Raw genomic sequence first — 23,341 nt, 5'->3', positions numbered from 1 at the left:
GTGCACATAGCACTTCTGCTTCCGTCTCACTCTAATTGAGTAAACTCGTTTTTATGACTAAAACCAGCTATTAGAGTGGTAGAGAAAAATTGTCTTTCGTCTTTTTGGCTATTAGCCAAACTGAAGTAGAGGAGGGATTCCATTACTGGAAGAAAGAAAAAAGAGCACAGCTGTCTCTCATGTTCCTATGCCTGGCATCTAAGTTCTAGTTTCCTTTCATAATTCTTGTTATTACTGAAGATAATGGCAATGCTCTTGGTCATTTGTAACACTAATGTGAATGTGTAAGATGAGAGGCCCCAGATTCAAGGAGAAGCTGTAATGAAATCAGTACTTTTACTTGCTACTTTCTTCCTCCACTTGTAGTATACATTACCCCAGAAATTTTCTCTGTAGTTGAGGTGTGTAAACAACATCAGTGCCTCAGGAAAAGGCTTTTTATTCATAATTTTGTTCAAAAATAAGACAATTTATATAATTAGAAGGTTCATTTATTTAAAATCAAAGAAAAAAGTGGGGCTGGTAGTGGAGATGCATGTGGTCCATCTATATATTGTGGTTTGAAGTCACAATTGCAGTCATTTACTCAGTAAGTAATTATTGAGTGCTTACTACATAGTTAGGCAATGAGAATAAAGCAATTACCAAATTTAACTAAAATCCCCACCTTTATGGAGCATAAGTCATACTAGGGAAAGGCAGAAAAATACATTTTTAAAATAAAATTTATTTAAAAGTATCAGTAATGATAATCAATATTTATTTTACTGAATTTATATTTATTATTTTGCTGGATGGCATTTTCCAAGGTGTATTTGTAGAAGGTGCTTTGAAGAGAGATGAAGTTTCTCTTACAATATTCTGTGTAGTACAGAGTTTGACCTCTGGTGGCAATTGATTGGTATATTTGCTCACGTTATTGCAGTCCACATAGCAGTAAATGCCAGGAAAACTTAAAAGTACAGAGAACCTCAGTTGTTCAGATTACATAATCTGCTTTGGACTAAATCATCCCCTTTGTTATTCTAAATATGATTCACCGTAGACAGACATGATTTTATATTTTCCATAAGCCCTTATTTTGTTTTTCACTTAATGCAAAGATACTTTGATTAATTCTTGTTTAAAATAATGAATTGCTGAGCTGCTGGGATGATAGACTCTCAAAAATTAACTTCTTTCATGTAGTTTATGTGCTTGTCGTTTTTTTCTTATGTGGTTCAATGGTTCATCCACATGAATGCTTTCCAGTTCAGAGTTATTAACAATGAGCAGCTCTTAAATTAGTGAAACTAGAGAAATGATTCTTTCAAGTGGTAGTCAAAGGCGATTCCCCACTTTTTAAAAAAATAACAAGGGTGGAGGGTGGGAGGAGGGAGAGGATCAGGAAAATAATTGAGTACTAGGCTTAATACCTGGGTGATGAAATAATCTCTACAACAAACCCCCATGGCACAAGTTTATCTGTGTAACAAACTTGCACTTGTACCCCCGAACTTAAAAATAAAAATTAAAGAGAGTTAATATGTTCCAAAAAAAAAAGTAATGTAACCAGGAGTCATGTACAATATTAAACTCTGATATTTTAGCTTTAGTATCTTTGGGAAAATGAGAACCACAAGGGATTTATAAAAGCCTATTTTCATCTTTAAAATATTTGAATAGTATATTGGGGTGTTTCTGTATTAAATTTCAGCATATATGAACCATTGATACCTAGGCACAGGAGCATTATAGCTAATTTGATTTGTTTTCTGGAGTTCTAAGGGTTTAAAACCCTTCCTTTGAGTCGGGCTTGGTGGCTCACACCTGTAATCTCAGCACTTTGGAAGGCCAAGGTGGGTGGATCACAAGGTCAGGAGTTTGATATCAGCCTGGCAAACATGATGAAACCCCGTCTCTACTAAAAAAAAAAAATACAAAAATTAGTCAGGCATTGTGGTGTGTGCTTGTAATCCCAGCTACTCAGGAGGCTGAGGCAGGAAAATTGCTTTAACCCAGGAGGCAGAGGTTGCAGTGAGCCATTCCAGCCTGGGTGACAGAGTGAGACTGTCTCAATAAAAATAAAAATAAAAAAGACACCCTTCCTTTGGCCTTGGAGAAATCACTTTTATAGATGAATGTTATGGATGTGCAACATTTAAGTAAAGTACCACTCCAATATCCTGATATTCTTACTGTTTTCCCCAAATTAATTCACACTGAGATGTTAAAGGTTTCCCTATGGCAAGTGGTAGACACACCTATTAAAATGCTTTTGGCTTTCTGTCTTGAAGGCAAGCATGGAAATAATTTTTAATAGGAATAAGAAAGGATAGACTGATATGCAGTTGTTTGTGTAGAGCCTTTGAGTTTTTGTACATTCTTTGAATTTCGAATTTTCTTCAAGATTCTGGCAGTATATTATTCTACTGCCAAAATCTTGTAGTCAAGTAGTAGTAGTATCCCAGAAGCCAAGAGAGAATTTAGAGGAATATAGAATCACTAGTGGCTAGTGTTAAAGGGAAGTCCAAACAGATAAGTGGAAATTGGGAAGTGTTAGTTCCCCTAACAATGAGAATTTCGTTAGAATTGTGGTAGATTCAAAGGCTGACTATAAACATCTGGGGAGTAAGTGAAGACCAGCAAATAGAAGCTGATGTTTTAAGATGCTTAACTCCAAAGGGAGGATAAGAGTAAGGCTTCAGCTCCATGGATGTGCCAGCTGATAGCTGTTATAAGAATTATCTACTTTTGGTAGAAATCTTTGAAAATCCTGAAAAATATAAGAAAAGCAAAGAAAATTGCTCAAGACGACAACCTTAAACTGTTATCAGTTTGATATTTACTTTATTGTCATAATTACTTTATATGTCATATAGGTGATTTTATTTCTAATCTTAGTGTTATAAGTATTTTTTGATACTAAAATTATCTTAAAACATAATTTTCGATGGTTCTATAATTTTCCATTGTTAAAAATATACTACAATTAAATTAATCTACTGCTGGATTCATAGTGGTTTCTGGAATCAAAACTGTTTTCTTTGCTTTATGCTTAAAGTTCTTTTTCTCTTTCCAGATAATCCTTTAAAGCTAAACATCTTAAATGGCTTTATCTAAAAAACTTTTAATATTATGCTATTCAATTTACTTTAAGGAAGATTTAAGGTAAAAAAAGTAATGATTTTATTTTTCAAATACAGAGTAAATATTTAACACAATTGAATAAGTTTCTCCATCCTCATCTATTTGTGGTACTTCCTTCATTGTATATTATGTTTATATTTATTCAGGGAATTCTAATAGGCTTCCTACATTGATACATTAATTTCATGTAGAATTATTGGGTTAGTTCCAGTTTTTAATTACTGGATTTAAAAATATGTTTTAATATTTATATGGATATCCCAAATCATTATTGTTTCTTTTTCAAAAATGTATTCTCTCTTCTTTTTATATTTTTCGAATGAACATAGGTATAATTTGATTAAATTCCAAGCAAAACATAACAAATCATCCATTGGGATTTGAAAGAATTTTATTCAATCTATTTGTAGCATGGGAATCATTTGTAACATGGGAAGGATTAACTGTTTTATAATATTTCCTTTCATTAAAACAAAAGTGTTTCTATACATTTAGAAAATATTCCTGTGTACATAACTTCAGAGGAAGTCTGGCCATGTTATAGCCAACAAATATCCTGTGTTGGTCATGTAAAAGGTATGTTGTACACTTTATTGTTTCTGTGAATGAGGTATTTTTTTTATCCTGTACTACTTTAAAATAATATTTGTTTTTCTTTCAGTAAGAGTAACACATGCCCACTGTGAATTAGAATACACAAAAGGAAAAAGTTAAAATCCCTTATAATTCATACTATATGGAGAAAAATGCTACTATTTTGGCAGTACCATTCCTATAATTGTACACATGTATATATTTTGCAAAGTGGTACATGATCTGTATAATATTTAGTATCCTAATTTCTAGTCAACATTAAATCTTGAATATCTTATGCTATATTCTTTTTATAAGTTTATTTTAGTGGCTACATTATATGAATCAATGACAGTTTGTCTAACCAATCCCCAGTTGTTGAGAATTTAACATACCTTTAAGATTTGTGAATAGTAATAATCCTCTCCTGCACTAAATGAATTCAGGAGAATGCTTAGGGAAGTTAAATATCTATTATGTATGTTGCAGGTTGTATATCTAGGATATCATTTGTCATTATATTTGTTTATGGTGCATTTGATGTGTCTACATATTTTATTTGTATTACTTAGTTTATTTTCTTTTTATTGAGTGTTTTTCAGATTGGCTATTGTAACAACATAATTATATTAAAATATAAGATAATTATATTATCTTTTCTAATTATAATGAATTATATAACGGAAATAAGATAATTATATAATTATATAAACTCTAAGATAAGTATTGTGGGCTGCTTGAATGAAAGCCTTTTAAAAAAATTAATGAATTTTATTTTTTAGAGCAGTTTTTTGTTCACAGAAAAATTGAGCAAAAAATACAGAGATTTCCTATGTACTCCCTCTTCTCACATGCACAACTTCCTGCACTATGGACATTCTGCACGGGAGTAGTACATTTATTACAGTCAATGAACCTACACTGACCCATCATTATCATCCAAAGTCCAAAGTTTATATTAGTATTCGTTCTTGATGTTGTACATTTAATGAGTTTAGATGCATGTGTAATGACATATATCCACCGTTATAGTATCATACATAGTCGTTTCACTTGCCCTGAAAATCCTCTGTGCTTTGCCTGTGTTATCTCTCACTTACTTCCTAACCTTTGGCAACCAATAATCTTGTTGTGAGCTCTGTATTTTTGCCTTTTCCAGAATGTCTCTATAGCTTGAATCATATATTAGGTACAAAATCACATATTAGGTTGGGCAAAAACCATTAAAAGTAATGACCAAGAAAACACAATTACTTTTGTGCCAACATAATAGTATGTAGCTATTTCAGATTGACTTCTTTTACTTAGTAGTATGCATTTAAGTTTCCTCCATGTCTTTTCATGGCTTAATAGCTCATTTACTTTTTTAGCACTGAATATAATCTATTGTCTGATATACCACTTTATTAATTAATTCACCTACTTTGTTGTTTCCAAGTTTTGTCAATTTAGTAAAGCTGCTATTAACACCTGTGTGCAGGTTTTAATCTGGACATTATTTTTTTAGCTTCTTTGGGTAAATACCAAGGAGCATGATTGCAGGATTGTGATAAGAATACGTTTAGTTTTGTATGACAGCCACACTGTCTTCCAAAGTGACTGTACTGTTTTGCATTTCCACTAACAATGAATGAGAGTTCCTGTTACTCCACATCCTCATCGGCATTATGTCAGCTTTCTGGATTTTGGCCATTTTAATGATGTGTAGTGTTATCTCACTGTTGTAATTTGCATTTCCCTAATGATGTATGTTATAGAGCATATGCTTATTTGCCATCTGTCTATGTTTTGTGATGTGGTGTCAGTGAAGGTCTGGCCTATTTTTTTTAATTGAGTTTTTAAAAAATGGTTGAGTTTTAAGAGTTCTTTGTATGTTTTCGATAGCACTCCTTTATCAGACCTATCTTTTCCAAATAGCTTCTCCTAATCTGTGGCTTGTCTTCTTTTTCTCTTGATGTCCACACATTTTTAATGTATTCAAGTCTGTCAGTGTCCATTTAGATTGTTGTTTGAGATTTTGTTTTAGAAAGCTCTTCCCTGCTTGAGTACTACACATTTTCACCAACATTTCCATTATTTTATAGCTTTATTTATTTATTTTATTTAACTCTTGAACTGGTCTGAAATTTGTTTTGTTTCGTGGTTTGAAGTAAGTTCCTAACTTCTTTTCAAATTTTTTAAAAGTGACAAATCCAGTTATTAGAATGATTTGCTCATTCACCACTGATTTGAAATGTCAGTGTTTAGTGTAATATATATTAATGTACAATACATACTATACACTACATTACAAACATATGTAAATGTTTGGGGCTTTTTTTTTTTTGCATTGATCCTACTCTTCTACCATTACTGGATTATTTTAATGTAACATTATTTTAATGTAATATTGTAGTATATTTTAGTAACTGAAAATGCAAGCCTACTGATTATTCTCCCATTTCAATGTCTTCTTGCTTGTTTTACAATTTTATTTTTCAGATGGATTTGAGAATCATTTTGTTACCTTTGAAGGGATTTATTACTAGGAGTTTGCGGTTGTTTTAGGTCTCTACTATATCTGAGAAAATTTTATCTTCATACACAGTTCTTAGTCATGTTTTCTTTTGCTTCTCTTTTATAATTCTTAGATAGTAAGTTATTAAACAGGTTTGAAATAATGAATGATTAAATAATGAGTATAATATTGATTCCCTTTAACATTCTTTGTATTTCCTTTTGAACAAAAGTGTAAACTTTAGAAGCAGAAAACAGTTGCACTGTTGATAAAATTCAATATTTATACTGGGTTTTAAAAAGTCTCAAAAAAAGCCACATTAAAATACCAATATATACTTTCTGAAGTATTTTTTGATAGTCTCAAATCAGCTAGGACATTCAATACTCAGATTCTTAAGTTAATTAAAATCAACAGCCAAAACTTTAATATTTAGGAAATGGATATAAAGGTCTTTTTATTTTGGTAATATTTTCCAAATGGCTATACAGTATGTATTTTTGTTCATTTTTTAAAAATTTTTTCTCTCCTTCCAATAGAATGCAAGCTTCATAAATATGGAGATTTCTGTCATTTTGGATATTTATTATTTTTGAATAATTCCCAGTGTCTTTCTGAATAGATTAACATGTAAATACTTATTCCTGGTGATCAAAGCTATTGGGAGGTGTGTGTGGTAACTAGGAATCTTGACCTTTCTTACCAGTTTGCCTTGTTAATTCTTTAGAGTTTACTGTGAAGAAAATCTTCTAATATTCAGTAAGTCTTGTTTCCTGCTTTCTAATCTTTACACCTCATTTATTTCTTATTACATTGAGAAATATGTTAAATAATGCAAATAATAGGGGAATTTTTCAGTTGTCACTAGCCTTTAGGTTTGACGACCATCGGTAAGAGTGGATTTGTGCTTTTGTGAAGAGTGAATTCATTGCTTGGATGTTACTACACTTAAAGTCTCATTCAACCCTTTCCTGGTGTTATTATGCAAGAAACTTTAGACATAGCATTTTTTAACCGTGTATTTAAAAAATCCATACTGTTGGCATTTTAAATGTCAAGTGCTACCATAAGTCATATACTGAAAATGATGGGTCATAATTAAAATTTTAATATTTTCATGTGGCATCTGGAATCTGCAGTACCAATGTATGACTCATTGAATGCTTATTTGGTTGGTTTGATGAACAGAAATTGTAAGTGCTTATATTTTGGTAAGAAATTATGGTACTGTATCCTATCTTATAAGTAAAACCCCTGACTGTAAAAGCTTTAAAAGCAAAATGTTAAAATTGGGATATGATACAATAATTATGTCAGAAAATCATGTTTTCAGTAGGCACACTCAATTAATTCTAGACTAGCAAGAATCTCAGTGTTTGTTGCTAGTTGTGTTAGTCATTCTGTACAATGATGTTTATGAGATTAAAGTGCTGTTGTAATGTTTAATAAATAATTTCTTATTTTAACAGTAGAATACCATGCTTGTATAAATAATGCTTTTTTCTTGGTAATCAGTATTGTTTCATGAAGATGTATGAACTTCCAGTAGGCATGATTTTTAGAAGGTATTTTGTCACATGAATATTAGCATTTCTGAACAGTGACTTTTAGAATCTACTGTCTTTTAAATCTTATTCTAGTATGGAAGTCACTAGAAGCATGTAGCAAAACTCAATAAAATTTCTATTTCAGTTTCTCAGTCATACCAGCCACATTTTCAACTGTTCAGTAGCCACACATGGATAGGGGATACCATATTGGACGTTGAACATATTTGTTATTACAGAAAGTTCTCTTTGATGGTGCTATTCTAAAATATAAGCAGTTGTTCATTAAAAAATTATATGATTTATTTTTACTTTATAGTAATTGCTGAAATAAAATATTAAAATTACAAAGGAAGAATTAAACAAAAACACAGTGAAAAGATTTGTTCTCTACTATTATTTTTATTTTAAGTTATTTATGATCAGTAAAGTAGTTGTTTTAACTCTAGCTGAACAGAGTGTGCCTGTAGTCTGCTCAGTAGATCCAGAACCCAGTGAGGAGAGAGGTTTTCTACCATTGTTCCATCATCAAGTACTATCCTCTCGAATATGTAAGCAGTGACAGCAGTGGGCAGTAGCTGTGGGAATATCTGCCTATTTTAGCATTAATCTCATAATATTTCCTTGTAAAGTTCATAATATTGCCTTGTAAAACCTCTCATTTTTCCTTCCTCAGATTTGTGAGAAGGCAACATTGGAGAGACACATAGGTGAGGCAGTGCAGTAGAACAAAGATTTGCAAGGTTTTTCTAAGATAGGCTCCTAATTCTCTTCCTTCATTGATCTTCTAATTGTAGAGTAAACTTTACAATAGGATCAGTATCTCCTCCAAAGTTAATTATTTTTAAAGCCCTTATAATAGTTTAAGTGACATTTATATGTTTGTAATGTGCATTACGTTTACTTATTCTTAATGGTATAATTTCAACTTTCAAATAGTTTGAAACTTTCCTTAGAGCAGGAGAGGAGAAAAGCATCTAGAAATATATGTATTTTAGAGTTCAGTCTTGTTATTGAAATAATCCATTAGTTGCCTACTATTGATTTCTTTAGATTGCTCGCAGTGTTTGAATGTTGAGAAGGTGTAGTTATTAAAACTGCATATATATGGTGGGAATTTGTACAAATAGGAGGGTTAATGTATTCTAAGGAGTAAAAATAGGTATCAGTTTGGTGATGTATGTGTAAATCTATTTTGAGTTTTTTGAAATGTGTCCAATTTGCATGAGCAATTGATTAGGTATTTTCTCTATTTGGAGGTCTAACTTAGAGTCTAATAATTAATTATATTGACTAAATTAGTGGATATATTTGCACACTATATGGTCTCATGTATAGTATTGTTTATCTCTAAAACCAGTAGAAGACAACTTTATTACACATGTCTGTTAACATGAAAAGGTAGGAGAAGTACCAGCCTTCAAGTGTACAGCCATCATCTCACTTGTCATTTGCATCTGAGTTAAAAGTACAAAATAGCGAGTGTAGTCTGCGATGCAATCATTCAGCAGTCCTTTTTCAGTAAGTATTTACTGAGATCCATTAACCCTCTTGAGCTTTTCTATTAAAAGTTTCTCTTTTACATAATGATCTGAAATGAATCAGCAAATTGACATAGATTACATAAATATAGGTTGCTAGGACACTTATGGTATTTAGATAAAGGGAAAATATGTATTAAAGATTCTTTTTCCTCTGGGAAAAAAGTCTTTTCTACGAAATTACGAAACTATTCAAAAGAATTATTTTCTAAAACATAATCTTTCTTTGGTATGCTGTTGAAATAAAATGATTTAAATAAGATACACATGCTGATATATCTGGAAATTAAAAAGTGTAGCTTGGCCAGGTGTGGTGGCTCATGCCTCTAATCCTAGCACTTTGGGAGGCCAAGGCTGATTACCTGAGGATTACCTGAGGTGGGGGGTACAAGATCAGCCTGACCAACATGGTGAAACCCTGTCTCTACTAAAAATACAAAAAATTAGCCAGGTGCAGTGGCCCATGACTGTAATCCCAGCTACTTTGAAGTCTGAGGCAGGAGAATTACTTGAACCCAGTAGGCAGACGTTGCAGTGAGCCTAGATTACGCCATTGCACTCCAGCCTGGGCTACAGAGTGAGACTTCATCTCAAAAAAAAAAAAAAAAAAAAAAAAGCTCAACTCTTGTTCCTGGGATTAATATTGACATTTAATTCGAAGATGAACAGATGTTCTGTAGATATTTCATAGGTATCATTCCGAAAAGATATATTATGTGTCATTCAACCTCATCAAAATGTTATTTCAAATGTTTGAAAATAGTTTACTAATGCAATTTTGTTCCCAAACAGATCCATTTTTAGTATATTTCAGTTTATGTCAACTTTACTTTCAATTCTATATTTACATAATTGATCTTTCAAAAACAAAAAGATAATTAGAACAAATATCAGGATAATATTTAATAGTGACTTTTTTTTAGACCAAGTATTAGATCAGATATTTTTTGGGAAAAAAGCTCTGTGATTGCTTGTTTTGAATGGCAAGCATAATATTTTTTTTTAAGTTGTTTTCTGGTTGTTGTTACAGCTATGAAGTCTTACACTCCATACTTCATGCTCCTGTGGAGTGCTGTTGGGATAGTGAAGGCTGCCAAAATCATCATCGTGCCGCCAATTATGTTTGAAAGCCATATGTACATTTTCAAGACGCTAGCCTCAGCCTTGCACGAGAGAGGCCACCATACAGTGTTCCTCCTCTCTGAAGGCAGAGACATCGCCCCATCTAATCATTACAGCCTCCAGCGCTACCCAGGGATCTTTAACAGTACCACCTCAGATGCTTTCCTACAGTCAAAGATGCGGAATATTTTCTCTGGGAGATTGACAGCAGTCGAACTGTTTGACATACTGGATCACTATACCAAGAACTGTGACATGATGGTTGGCAACCATGCCCTGATCCAGGGTCTGAAGAAAGAAAAGTTTGACCTGCTGCTGGTGGACCCTAATGATATGTGTGGATTTGTGATAGCTCATCTTTTAGGGGTTAAATATGCTGTATTTTCAACTGGCCTTTGGTATCCTGCTGAAGTGGGCGCTCCTGCTCCATTAGCATACGTCCCAGAGTTTAACTCACTCCTCACAGACCGCATGAACTTGTTGCAAAGGATGAAAAATACCGGTGTTTACCTCATTTCCAGATTAGGAGTCAGCTTTCTGGTTCTTCCCAAATACGAAAGGATAATGCAGAAGTACAACATGCTGCCAGAGAAGTCCATGTATGATTTGGTTCATGGGTCCAGCCTGTGGATGCTGTGTACTGACGTAGCACTGGAATTCCCAAGACCTACTCTACCTAATGTTGTTTATGTGGGAGGAATCCTAACCAAGCCAGCCAGCCCACTACCAGAAGTAAGGTTTGCTGAATTCCTTGGTAATTCTTTTTTAATGTAAAAGTCAATTTTGATTTTTGGAAGAGATAGGATTAGTTACTGTTTGATAGGTAACAGTACTCTAAAACGTGATTAGGACATGAGGCCTCAAAAGTCCCTTTATTTGGGTTCAACACTTCCCTGGGAAACATTCCTGCTTTGAATGAGCATTTCTGGAATTCTGAAAAGACCACTGTGCCATATGGTCAATAAACTGGCTGGGAAATAAATTTCTGATTAAGGAATAGTTATAGTATGTGAGGAGAATATAATTAAATGGTTAGTTTTAATGAGTATAAGTGATTTTACCTTTAATTACACACAGAGTCCCCTCTGTTCTACCCCAAATAGCACAGGTATCTATGTTTAGCTTTGGTTGAGTGAACTGAAATAAGAATAAAACAAGTGAATAGAGGTCTTCTCTGGGAGGGTATAACACTAGTTTATGTCCAATCATGAAAGTGAGGTGGTAACTTCCATCAAAGTAGAGAGTCAGTTAATTTAAGCTAGTAAGTAAATGTAATGGTTTTAAGGAAAGCATACTCTATTGCTATTTCATTTTAATGATGGAATCAGTGGTACTTTAAGAAACTCTGTTCCTTATGTCAAACTTAAATTCTTTTATTGGTTGAGTCATCAGTAAATCCCCTGGTATCCTGTTCACCATCCTAGTTTGTTTTTTATTAGGTATCCCACACTAGCAGAAGCCATAGACATACCTATTGTTGCAGTGAGTTTTCTAACGTCAGTCTGAATCTCTAAATTTAACTCAACATCAGGTCCCATTTACTAGGAAGTGTAGGGCTTATTGCAGGATTTTCTCTATTCAAACTATTTGTACTCCTACCTCTGGAAATAGCCACTCAAAACAATTCTGCTAAATTGTTGATTTCTAGCTCTGGTACTACATACTGAAAATTCTGTCAGGGCCTTGATGAAAAGTAAATCCAGATTTTCTCATATAGATGAGAACAATCACAGGGCTGAATTTTGTCATAAGGCAATAAAGTTTTTAGAAATATATGACCCGTAGGCTTTTCTAATATGGTCATTAGACTTATATTTAATAAATAGTATATTGATATATTTCATGTAACATGGAAACATAAAAATGGTCTGTACACCCATAGCATTTCAAATATATGCAGCCACTGGAAGCTATGAGGGCACACACTTGTTCTCTCTGACATCAACTGTAAAAGATAGGGATTAATCTCCGCTTATCTTAGCCATTCATGAATTTATCCAAGCTCATTTTGAATCATCAAAACTTCTCTGGCAGAGTCACCTTCCTAAAGGTAGCTAAAATCAGATTTTAGAAGCAGCTTCTAAAAGATTTGGTAATCAGGTGTTTCTTTACCCTAACTGAGTCATTTATAATGTTACAGAAATCATTTTTGTTCTCTCCAGGTCTTCATCTTTTCCCAACTAGAGTACAACCTTTCTGCCAGCTCCTTTTGGTTTTCATCTGGGTGCTCTCTCTCTTCTTCAATCACTTGATTGAAGAAGAAACATATGATGAAAAGGGGCTGGATGCTGTGGCTCATGCCTGTAATCCCAGCACTTTGGGAGGCCAAGGCAGGAGGATCACCTGAGTCCAGGAGTTCGAGACTATCCTGGACAACATAGTGAGAACTTCTCTCTACAAAAAATAAACAAAAATTAACTGGATATGGTGACACATGTCTATAGTCCCAGCTACTCAGGAGGCTGAGATGGGAGGATCACTTGAGTTCATGAGGTCAAGGCTGCAGTGAGCTGAGATCACACCACTACATTCCAGCCTAGGTGTCAGAGTGAGACCCTGTCCCCCCAAAAAAAGAATGTTCTGATTGCCTTTTCTTTCCTTCCAGTTCCTTTCCATTTGTCTTGAGTTCAGCTACTTGAATGACACAGTATAAGTATAGGATAATACTTTATGTTTTGTTTTCAGTACTCTACTTTTCAAAAAGATGCACAGCATCTGAGATTTTTTTTTTGGTACAATCCATGCATTTTTTTCTCTCATGGATTCCTCTGCACACAGATGTCCTTCCTTACTAGTGTCACTATTTTGTTTTACACAAAAAACATCTTTTTAGTGGTCTTCGGAGCTTGACATAAAGAACTCAAAATCTCCTTTGATTTGCCATAATTTCTCATTTCCACTGGCTGGATTTACTTTGTGGACTTCTTTCTTCTTTTTCCTCTGAGCTTTCTGTAGTAGTTTTTTTGAAATGTGTTTTTTTATTTACAATGTTTGCTTTGTGCCAATTAGTTTGGTTGCACACACAGACATGGCATGTGTGCATGTGTTATATATAGTATGTGTACATAGATAACTGTATTGCAATTATTGGAAGTCTCTTAGATTATCATTGTGAAGGGCTGTTTTCATTTCAGAATGTTATTTATAGTTTTTGAGCAGGGAGTATTTTGAAGAATGATGTGCAGTACTCTTTCAGGCATTCCTTATTCAGGTGTCGTTTTATATGCTTATGAACATGTGTTCCCAGTGAGATTTTTCTAGTAGATTTATTTGAGATAATAAACTGTACCTTTTCATTCTAAAAGTTAATGAGTTTCTCAAATGCCTGTATTATTTGCAGGGCATTAGTTGTGATGATAACACAAGAGGACCCAACAAGTAGCTGTGTAGAACACATGATTCACATATGGCAGCCTAATTGTTAGTTGCCTTGGTATCTTACACCAGGAACAGATTAGGTTTTGTGGATGTGTGTAAATGACTGGACAGTGGGACTGAATTTCACAACCTGGGATGAAAGGGTAGATAAAATTTATAAAGAACATTTTAAAGAGGTTTCATAGTATTTGAGCTTAAAGAAATCCTGTAGAGAGCATATATTTCAGCTCCATTCATTTTATTTATTCCTTCCCTTAAAGTAGGTAGAATAGACATAGAGAACAGTCCATCCATTTCTCATATAGTAGATACAAAGACTTCATCAAGGGCCACACAGAAAGTCTGTTGCAAAGTCAGGTGTAATGTGGGTTGTTTGCTATTTATTAGGTATTTTGTCAAGGTAATTGCATCTTTTGTCACTCATTTTAGCCATGTACTCATTTATAATTTTGTATAAAACCATGCAGAGACAGCACTTTTTTGAATCTTAATTATTTTACATCTCTCAAAGATTGTGAGGACTTAATATTCAAGTCAAATGAAACCATATGGACTCTTACTTATGCTTCACAGGTTTGATAAACTAAATCAGCCTAAATTCAAATGCTTTTGATTACAAAATGTGTCAGTGTAGAGTAAAGAAATTGGTGTGCCTTCATACTAGAAATCATTTTAAAATGCATGTTAGGAATGTGCCTGGAAAAACAACTCATCATCTACTACCTGGCTACCTATAATAGGAGTCCTTAAACGATGTGGACTAAGGGGAAGAAGTCTGGGTTGGATTACATCTATATAGTGATTTATCTACTCCATCATTGCAGGCCAGGAGAGAACATGGATACAGATTAAAAAATAAAAATTCTTTGCTTTGATCAAGAAGGAGGTCTGTAGACAGGCCCCTATTTGAATAGATGCTTTAAATATTAAATGTTAATGACATCTAATTGGAGAGTGATTTTAAGTTTTATTAATTTTATTAGCAGATAATAATACCACCAAAGAAGAGTACATGTTTACTTAGGCAATCTAATAGTTATTAAACATTAAATGTTTCACGTGATACCTTTTAGATGACTTCCCATTGGCTGAAATGGCCTAGGCTGCCATGCAGTTGCTGTCTGCCACTTTTCAACTTCTATAGCCCCAAACTCTTATAGCACATAATAGCACTTTAAGTACTGTTTTGTTGTTGTTGTGTGTTTTTGTTTTACATGGCTCTCTTAACTAGAATGTGAGTACCTCAAAAGGTTGATACTCTACAGCCTGTGTGCCTGAAAAATGGTTGGCACTCAATAAAAGTTGAATATTTAATGAACTGTATCAAATAGAAATAGTTGCCAAAAATAGGTGATTCGGTTAGTGCAACAGTGTTAATATTATAACTATCATCTGTTTATTCCAAATTTATGTCTGTATACCATCCCAGCCATTAAGAAAAAAAAAATCTGTGCTAAGTTGTTTTGGTTTTTTGTTTTTTTTGAGATGGAGTCTCACTATCACTCAGGCTAATGTGCAGTGGCATGATTTCAGCTCACTGCAGCCTCTGCCTCCCTGGTTCAAGCGATTCTGCCTTACCTTCCCAAGTAGCTGGGATTACAGGTGTGTGTCACCATGCCTGGTCAATTTTTATATCTTCAGTCGAGACAAGGTTTTGCTATGTTGGCCAGGCTGGTCTTGAACTCCTGACCTCAAGTGATCTGCCCAACTTGGCTTCCCAAAGTGCTAGGATTATAGGTGTGAGCCACCGCCCCACTTCCTCCTAAGTTATTTTAATGAATTAGAATAGCTACTCTATGTTATGGATAGTTAGAAAAGCAGATAACCATACATTACCCAATTGTGAACTAAAATAGTCTTTTCTCTCTTCCAAAACTGCATATAAACAGGGACTGTAGTGAAAGACAAGCCAACTGAGGCAGCATAGCACTCCTTTTTAGGTTCTTCAGAGATGCTATTTTTCTACATTAGGAGTATTCAGGGCATCTTAATTTCACCAGTTGTGGAGACATTTTTATTTAAGGAAACAGTCATGGGGAGAGATTTAGATTAGAGATAAACAGAGATAATAGTACATGGGACCAAGGAATGGGCCCAGAGATATTCACTGTTTGTCATTTTGTCATTTGCTGGAACTCCCTCAGAGAGTAATTTTGGGAACAATGAGAGCTTGAGCAACAGAGTCCTTACATTAGCCACTTGTGAGCAGGTGAGTTTATAAGAAGAAAAATGAAACGAAGAAACAAAATAGTGGCTTTCCATAGTTGGTATTCCTTGATTAACATAGAAGCCATTACATGTTCTTACATATGGTGATTGAAATCTGATTTCATCATTAATGAATGAAATCTATAGGCTTGGATATGAGACCAGGGCCCTTGGGGCTAAAAGACTTGATTCAGGGTTGCAGCAGATGTGGAAAATTAAGGCTGTTTTATTAATAGTTACATATCCAGTTTATCTCATGAAATTTAAAGCTGGAGATGTAAAGCTTCATCTATATGGTAGTACTATGCTATGTTGGTAGCTATGTGGGGGTCAGAAAATTGAGGACGACAATGTTTACAAGAGACAATTATTTCATTCCAGTTACTAATTCTAAGTTCAGAAATGATAGTACTTTAACTACTGTTTGTTTGTTTGTTTGTTTTACATGGCTCTCTTAACTAGAATGTGAGTACCTCAAAAAGTTGATACTCTATAGCCTGAATGCCTAAAAATGGTTGGCACTCAATAAAAGTGTAATATTTAGTGAACTGTTAAATGAAAGCTTGGCAGAAAAAAATAAATTCCCTAAGGGAACTCATTAATGTAAAATGTTTTTGCAGAAGTTTTATAGGCTAGTCATGTATTTGTTTTTATTTTATAGTAAGAAACCAAATTACCTTGCTAAAGAAATCTATCCAGGAAGTAAATAAATCAGGCACTGTTGGAACTATCAGTGACTTACTGTTCAGTTCACTGATACAGAAATTTTCTAAGCAGTAATGTAGTTTTAAATAGCTTATCAGCTGCTCTATAAGCAATATGGGCTTACAAGGATTTCCTGATATGATAGGATACACAATATACAAATGAATCAAACAAACTTGTGTTTAATTGATATTGCAAGACCTGACATGATTTTAACTGCAGCAGCACACATTGTTAAGTTTTTAAGCTTTAAGAAGCCCCAGGGAATTTTTCATTTGGGTATTAAGTCAAACACTGGCAATATTTTTTAAGGGAAATATTTTTAACTGATCATTTTTAGAAATTACAATTTTCTCAATTAAATTACTGTTGACACCAGTTTGGGGGAATGATATTCTTCACAAATGCTCTTATCCTAAGCCAAACAGGTCTATTTATGAAATTTAAATTGCTACTGCCAAAGAGTTTGTCAGATCTAATTCTGAGCCAGATTTTGACAGGATGGTGTGAGCATGAGCTTATGAAAAGTCAGTGGCACTGAAGACAAACTACCTATTTTCTGGCTTTGTTTATGAAAAATTATCATTTTCCAGGTATTGTACCTGGTATACAAAATAGCAAAGTGGAAAAACGTGGGCTTCTTTAAGTCAAATGGCCCTGGCTTTTAGTCTTATCTTCATGTGACTCTTTTGGATAAAGGAGTCAGCTTAATTAAAATGAGGATAGGATGTCAGTACTTACTTCAGAGGGTTTTTGGTATATGAGAGCCAGGACAATACCTGCTGATGGTAGTTATTACTCTATTACTTTTATTATTGCTGTAATAACTCATAACTTTCAGTGAGCAAAGAGTATGGAATCACTGATCACTTCTTATTTTCCACATGCTGAAGAGAAGAATAGTTCTAAGGGGAGTGCATGGAGATGTAGGAGGGATATGGAGGAAACATCTGTGATTTCACCTCTCTTCATTCTGGCAGTTGACACTGGTACTTCTGTTTTCATTTTGGGGATTTTTTTTTCTTTTTTCCATCCTTTCTCTCACTGAAGTAGAAGGAAGATGACAATTGAGTGAGATATGTTGTTCTTAGATTATCTGGAGTGTGTTAAGAAATGAGCAGAAATTGTTAGATATATCTTCTCTAGGGTAGAAAGAAGAATTTAGGGAGCAACTTCATCAGAATGTTGGCTTCTTTAACCTCTGGGACACTGTCTAGTTTTTCAGGCCTTTCAGTGGAGGAACTGGGACTGTAGCCCCTCTTCTGCTGGAACCACACCTATGCATTCTCCTGACTCTGTGCTTCTCATTTTTGAGGAACCTAAGGTGGAAACTCTAGAGAAAGAAATGATTGCTTTCCTTCTAGCCCAGGATTATACTGAATCTCCTCCACACTCAGACCCTGCGGAACCAGACTCAGTATCCTAGAAATGTCAAAAAAAAGCTTAGTAGTTTCTTCTAAGATCTAAGGTGCACACTCAGCAACTGACCCCAATATTTATCCCAACTTCTTCCTATATTTTCTATTAGGTTGGTGCAAAAGTAATTGCAGTTTTTGCCACTAAAGGTAATATCCCAGCAGGGCTCAGTGGTTCATGCCTGTACTCCAAGCACTTTGGGAGGCCGAGGCAGGTGGATCACCTGAGGTCAGGAGTTCAAGACCAGCCTGGCCAACATGATGAAACTCTGTCTCTACTAAAAATACAAAAAAATTAGCAGGGCATTGTGGCGCATGCCTATAGTGCCCCCTACTCGAGAGGCTGAGGAAGGATAATTGCTTGAATCCGCGAGGCGGAGGTTGTGGTGAGCTGAGATTGTGCCACTATACTGCAGCCTGGGTGACAGAGTGAGACTCCATCTCAAAAAAAAAAAAAAATAAATAAATAAATAAATAAATAAATGAAAAGTAATGTCCCATTGTATCCTTTATATTCTTTTTCACTTTCCTCAGTATTGTTTAGATAAGAATTTCATGAAATTATTGTTAACACATGATTGTAGGCCACTTAATAGATCTGGAGTAGATCTAATAATTTGCCCCATGTTACCTGGTAATGCTGATACTGTTGGTCAGAGGAGAAGCCACTATTTGAGAACCATTAATTTAAACTCATACAATCAATGTGATTCATAAATTTTAATAGCATTATGTACTGTATTTTGTATCAGAATCATTTTTCTGATAATTAAAGATTTTCTCTGTTGTAGAAAGTTATTTTCAGTGTAACTTACACCCAAATAAATGGATATATATCTAGATTTCAAGAACTAGAAAAGCCCTAGATTACATTCTACATCTGGACAGCTCATTACTTGACAGTTCCATTTTGTGAAACTGAGATGATGCTGTTGAATGATCAATTCTTGCTTTAAGATATAGATCTAAATAGAATGACGATGTGCAGCCATGTTAATAATAGATAAGGGCCTCCGAACTAATAACTTTATTTTATTTTATTTTATTTTATTTCAGAACTAATAACTTTCAACTCTTTTTCCTGTTTTCATTCATCTTTGCCATTTGCTTTTGGCTTTTTGTCAAGGTATATTTTTGTAAAGCAGCATTTACTGCTATTTGTAGGAATAATTTTTAGGAGGAGATTCAAGAATTCTGATTAATATAAACATAGAGAGTTAATTAGCTGGTTAACAGAGCATCCATTCTAGAAAGAGCTGTGAGAGATGAAAATACTGTTAGGAGAGAGAAAAAGAGAGAGACAGACAAACATATCTTCCTTTGTTCTAAAACTTCAAAGAAGTTTCTATAAAGTGGTCATTTACTTATAGTATTTTATATGGGTGGCCTTTGACAGGGTGGATTCTCAGAAAAAATTATAGTGTTCAAATGCAGGAGGGGAAACTTAAGACCATGTGGTGGATACTAGTTTCCCTTGATTTTCTTCTGCTTTTTTTTTTTTTCTCTCTGGATATATGATAGAGTAAAATAAACATTACAAAGTAAGCTGACTTGGTTTCACACTTCATTAAATATAGTAAGTAGTTAACAAATGTCTATTGAATTGTTTTATACTGAATTAAATTTAGAGAAAAGGGCTTCTTACAGCATTTAAAAAGATTTGATTTGCACAGATCTTTAAGAAAAACATTAGGTTCTAAGAAATTTTAAATCTTTCAGAAAAAATAATGGAAAAAGCATTATTCTTTGAGTGGAGGGGATCTCAGGTCAGTCAACTTTTATGTCTCATTCACTTTCATATCTAGTACTACAGCACTTGCACAGCACGGACTTTAATACACGTTTTGAAGTAATATAATCTGAAGTTGCAAAAGCCAACATACTCGCCTAATTTATTTTGCAAAAATGTAATGAAAGTTTTGTTACACTATAAATTTCCAGACCTTTTATCAGTGAAAAGTAACTCAATTGGCTTGATAAATATTATTAAAACCTTGAGGCTAACTAAATCCCTTGACTACCATTTTCAGCCCATAATGAGAAACAGATAAACCTACTTGACATTTTTTTTTCACTGGAAAGTCCTCTTAGAACTTTTTCACATGTGTGACATTGAAAAGGTTTTACGAACCACAAAGAGATGGCTACAGTTAAAAAGGATAGATGGCCATTTAGTTATAAATTCAGTGCAGATTTATTGGGTACCTAATATGTGACAGGCACTGAGCTAGCAATGCTAATTGCAAGCCATAGTATTTTTGTTTTGTTACTTCTAGTCTAATGGGGGAAATAATAACGATGTAAACAAATTAATACAATGCATAATTCCAATGCTGAAGTGCTGTAACAGAAGCCAACAGAATGCAGTAATAGAGAAGAATAATTACACTCTGGCGATCAGTGTAATGCCTCCTGAGAAGGTGGGACAGCCAATGGAGGAAGAGTGTTCCAGACAACCAATACCCGCCCCCAAGTGGGAAGGACTTTACATTTTGAAGAACTGAGAAAGATCAGTGGGGACTGAGAAGCTGATGGCATGGAGCTAGGGTAGAGTGACTGAGGTGACTTTAGAGAGATGAACTGAGATGGTATCATGCAAGACCTTGTGCACTGTCCAAGGTTTGGATTTCCTTCTGAGGCTTTAGATGGGCTTTAACATGATTGGATTCACTTTTAGAAAGGATCACTCTGGTTGCTTTGTGGAAAAAATACAATAAAAGGGGAAGAGAGGAGACAGGCAGGATCAATTGGGTGAATGTTGCAGCTCAGAGGTGGGTTGATGGCTGCAGAGATGGTAAGAAGTGGGATGATTCCAAGTATATTTGGGAGGTAGAATTGAATAGGGTGAAGGTGAGTGATGGGTGGTTCTAAAAAACCCAGTTTTCTTTCTTGAGCAGCTGGTGGATGGCATTTCCTTGATGGGAAAGACTAGGGCATCAGGAAGTTATTTAGGAAAATACATTGTTTAGTTGGGGACATACTGAATTTGAGAAACCTGTGTGTATATGAGTGGATTCAAATGTCAAATTGATGTTTGAACATGTGAGCATGGAGTTAACAAGAAAGATCAATGCTCAGTATTCAGATGTGGGAGTTATATTCCAAGAGATTTTAGTAAAGCTGTAGAAAGAAATGCAGTAGCTTATAGACTCTCCAAGGAAGAGAAGGAAGGAAGAGGAGTCTCCAAGAATTCTGAGAAGTCATGACTAGAAATGGATAAAGGATAACTAGAAAAAGTGATGTTGTGGTCCATTCATTATCAGTGTTGGTGAATCGGATGTTTCCATGAGTTAGTTGGGTATGTGTACCTTGTGGTCTTGAGTCACTGGACAATTTTAGTTGTTGCTAAGTAGATACATAGTAATAAATGACTAAATGTTTACTCTCCTTTAGCAATCTGTTTACATTTGTGGCATCAGACCATTGGTGGAGGTGACAGAGCACTCACTGGGAACCAGGTGAATATATTGTCCTTGGCAAGATTGCTTTACCTTTCCTTATCACTAAATTGTGAGTGGGTTAGTGATACGGCTTGGACAATCTTTAACGTGTCTTCCACTTCAGTGATGGTATATAAGACAATATTTTGAGCCTTATACATACATTAAAATATAGACTTCTATTTTTAAAACATTCTTATTTCTAGTGCAGTTGGCAGATTTCTGATGATTCATGAAGATGGAGTCTTGCAAAGGATGGACAAGAGAGAGGCATAGAAAGGGATCAGTTTCACAATCTGTGTACTAGTGAAGCTGTGATTTGTTTTTTAGTAAACCATAAGCAATAATTAGAAATAGCATTAAGACAAGTAATATTTGTTTTTTTTAAGAAAACCAGTGATTAAAAATTCAAGCCATCATCACTTGAGGTCAGGAGTTTGAAACCAGCCTGGCCATCATGATGAAACCCCACCTCTATTAAAAATACAAAAATTAGCCAAGCATGGCGGTACGTGCCTGTAATCGCAGCTATATGGGAGGCTGAGACAGGAGAATTGCTTGAAGCCAGGAGGCACAGGTTGCAGTAAGCCAAGATCACCCCACTGCACTCCAGCCTGGGCAACAGAGTGAGGCTCTGTCTGTCTGTCTGTCTCTCTCTCTCTCTCTCTCTCTCTCTCTCTCTCTCTCTCTCTCTCTATATATATATATATATATATATATATATATATATTCAAGCCAACATATTATTTGATTTTGCACAGTATAGAAAGTACATTGTTTCCCCAGGGAATATAATTGAATTACAATTTTTATTGAAGGACTTTTTTCTTCAACTATAATCTTAAAGAGAATTTTGGAAAGCATCAAGAATTATAAATTGTTCCATTATAAAGACACATGCACACGTATGTTCATTGCAGTACTGTTTATAATAGCAAAGACCTGGAACCAACCCAAATGTCCATCAACAATAGACTGGATAAAGAAAATGTGGCACATATAAACCATGGAATACTACGCAGCCATAAAAAATGATGAATTCTTGTCCTTCATAGGGACACGGATGAGTCTAGAAACCATCATTCTCAGCAAAATGACATAAGAACAGAAAACCAAACACCGCATGTTATCACTCATAGGCGGGTGTTGAACAATTAGAACACGTGGACACAGGGAGGGGAGCATCACACACTGCGGTCAGTTGGGGGCAGCTAGGGGAGGGACAGCAGTGGGTGGGGATGGTGGGGAGGGATAATGAGGGGAGAAATACCACATATAGGTGGTGGGAGGATGAAGGCAGCAAACCAACTTGCCGTGTATGTACCTATGCAACGATCCTGCATGATCTGCACATGCCCCCCAGAACCTAAAGTACAATTTTAAAAAAAAGCATCAAGCTATATACATAATTTTCTTACCTTTTAAAAAGTATACCTTTCAGCTTTTTGTGATAGAGAATTTGTGGATAAGATTTTGTAAAATATTTTTTTGAAACATTCTAAGGAAAACATTGAAATTATAGGAAAATGCTTCAAACCTTGCAAATTTATTTTGGTAAAGTTGAAATGCTTTCCCCCACTCCCATAAAAGAGATACAGTTAATTCAGTTAAGTTTTAAGTAACTTGCTTTGTAAATAAAACTTCAAATGAGGCTTGTTTACCAGATCTTTACGGATTTAAAGAGCAGAAATTTATTGTAATGTATAATTTGGGTCAGTTTCCTGTTATGAAGATAGAAAAGTCTCAGTTGTTTCCAATTTTTAGAAGCATTAGATGTTATGAGGAA

At 34.6% G+C, this 23,341-nt stretch overlaps 1 protein-coding gene across 3 annotated transcripts in view; it reads left to right on the top strand.

The window, feature by feature from the left end:
- Positions 1-23,341, top strand: part of UGT8 (UDP glycosyltransferase 8) — an 82,288-nt gene that overhangs the window by 16,991 nt on the left and 41,956 nt on the right. For 2 of the 3 annotated variants that reach the window (XM_012472888.3, XM_012472889.2), the window contains exon 2: positions 10,318-11,141. In XM_012472888.3, the coding sequence (XP_012328311.2) occupies positions 10,320-11,141 (822 nt within the window). In that variant the 5' untranslated portion in view covers positions 10,318-10,319. Of the gene's footprint in view, positions 1-9,205; positions 9,268-10,317; positions 11,142-23,341 lie in introns of those variants that run through there. The other variant, XM_021676418.2, reaches the window with a different exon arrangement.

Source organism: Aotus nancymaae, unplaced genomic scaffold, assembly GCF_030222135.1.
Source record: "Aotus nancymaae isolate 86718 unplaced genomic scaffold, 86718_ANA_hifiasm-v0.15.2.pri h1tg000033l, whole genome shotgun sequence".
Taxonomy (NCBI): Eukaryota; Metazoa; Chordata; class Mammalia; order Primates; family Aotidae; genus Aotus; species Aotus nancymaae.
This window is presented reverse-complemented; position numbering and strand designations above follow the sequence as displayed.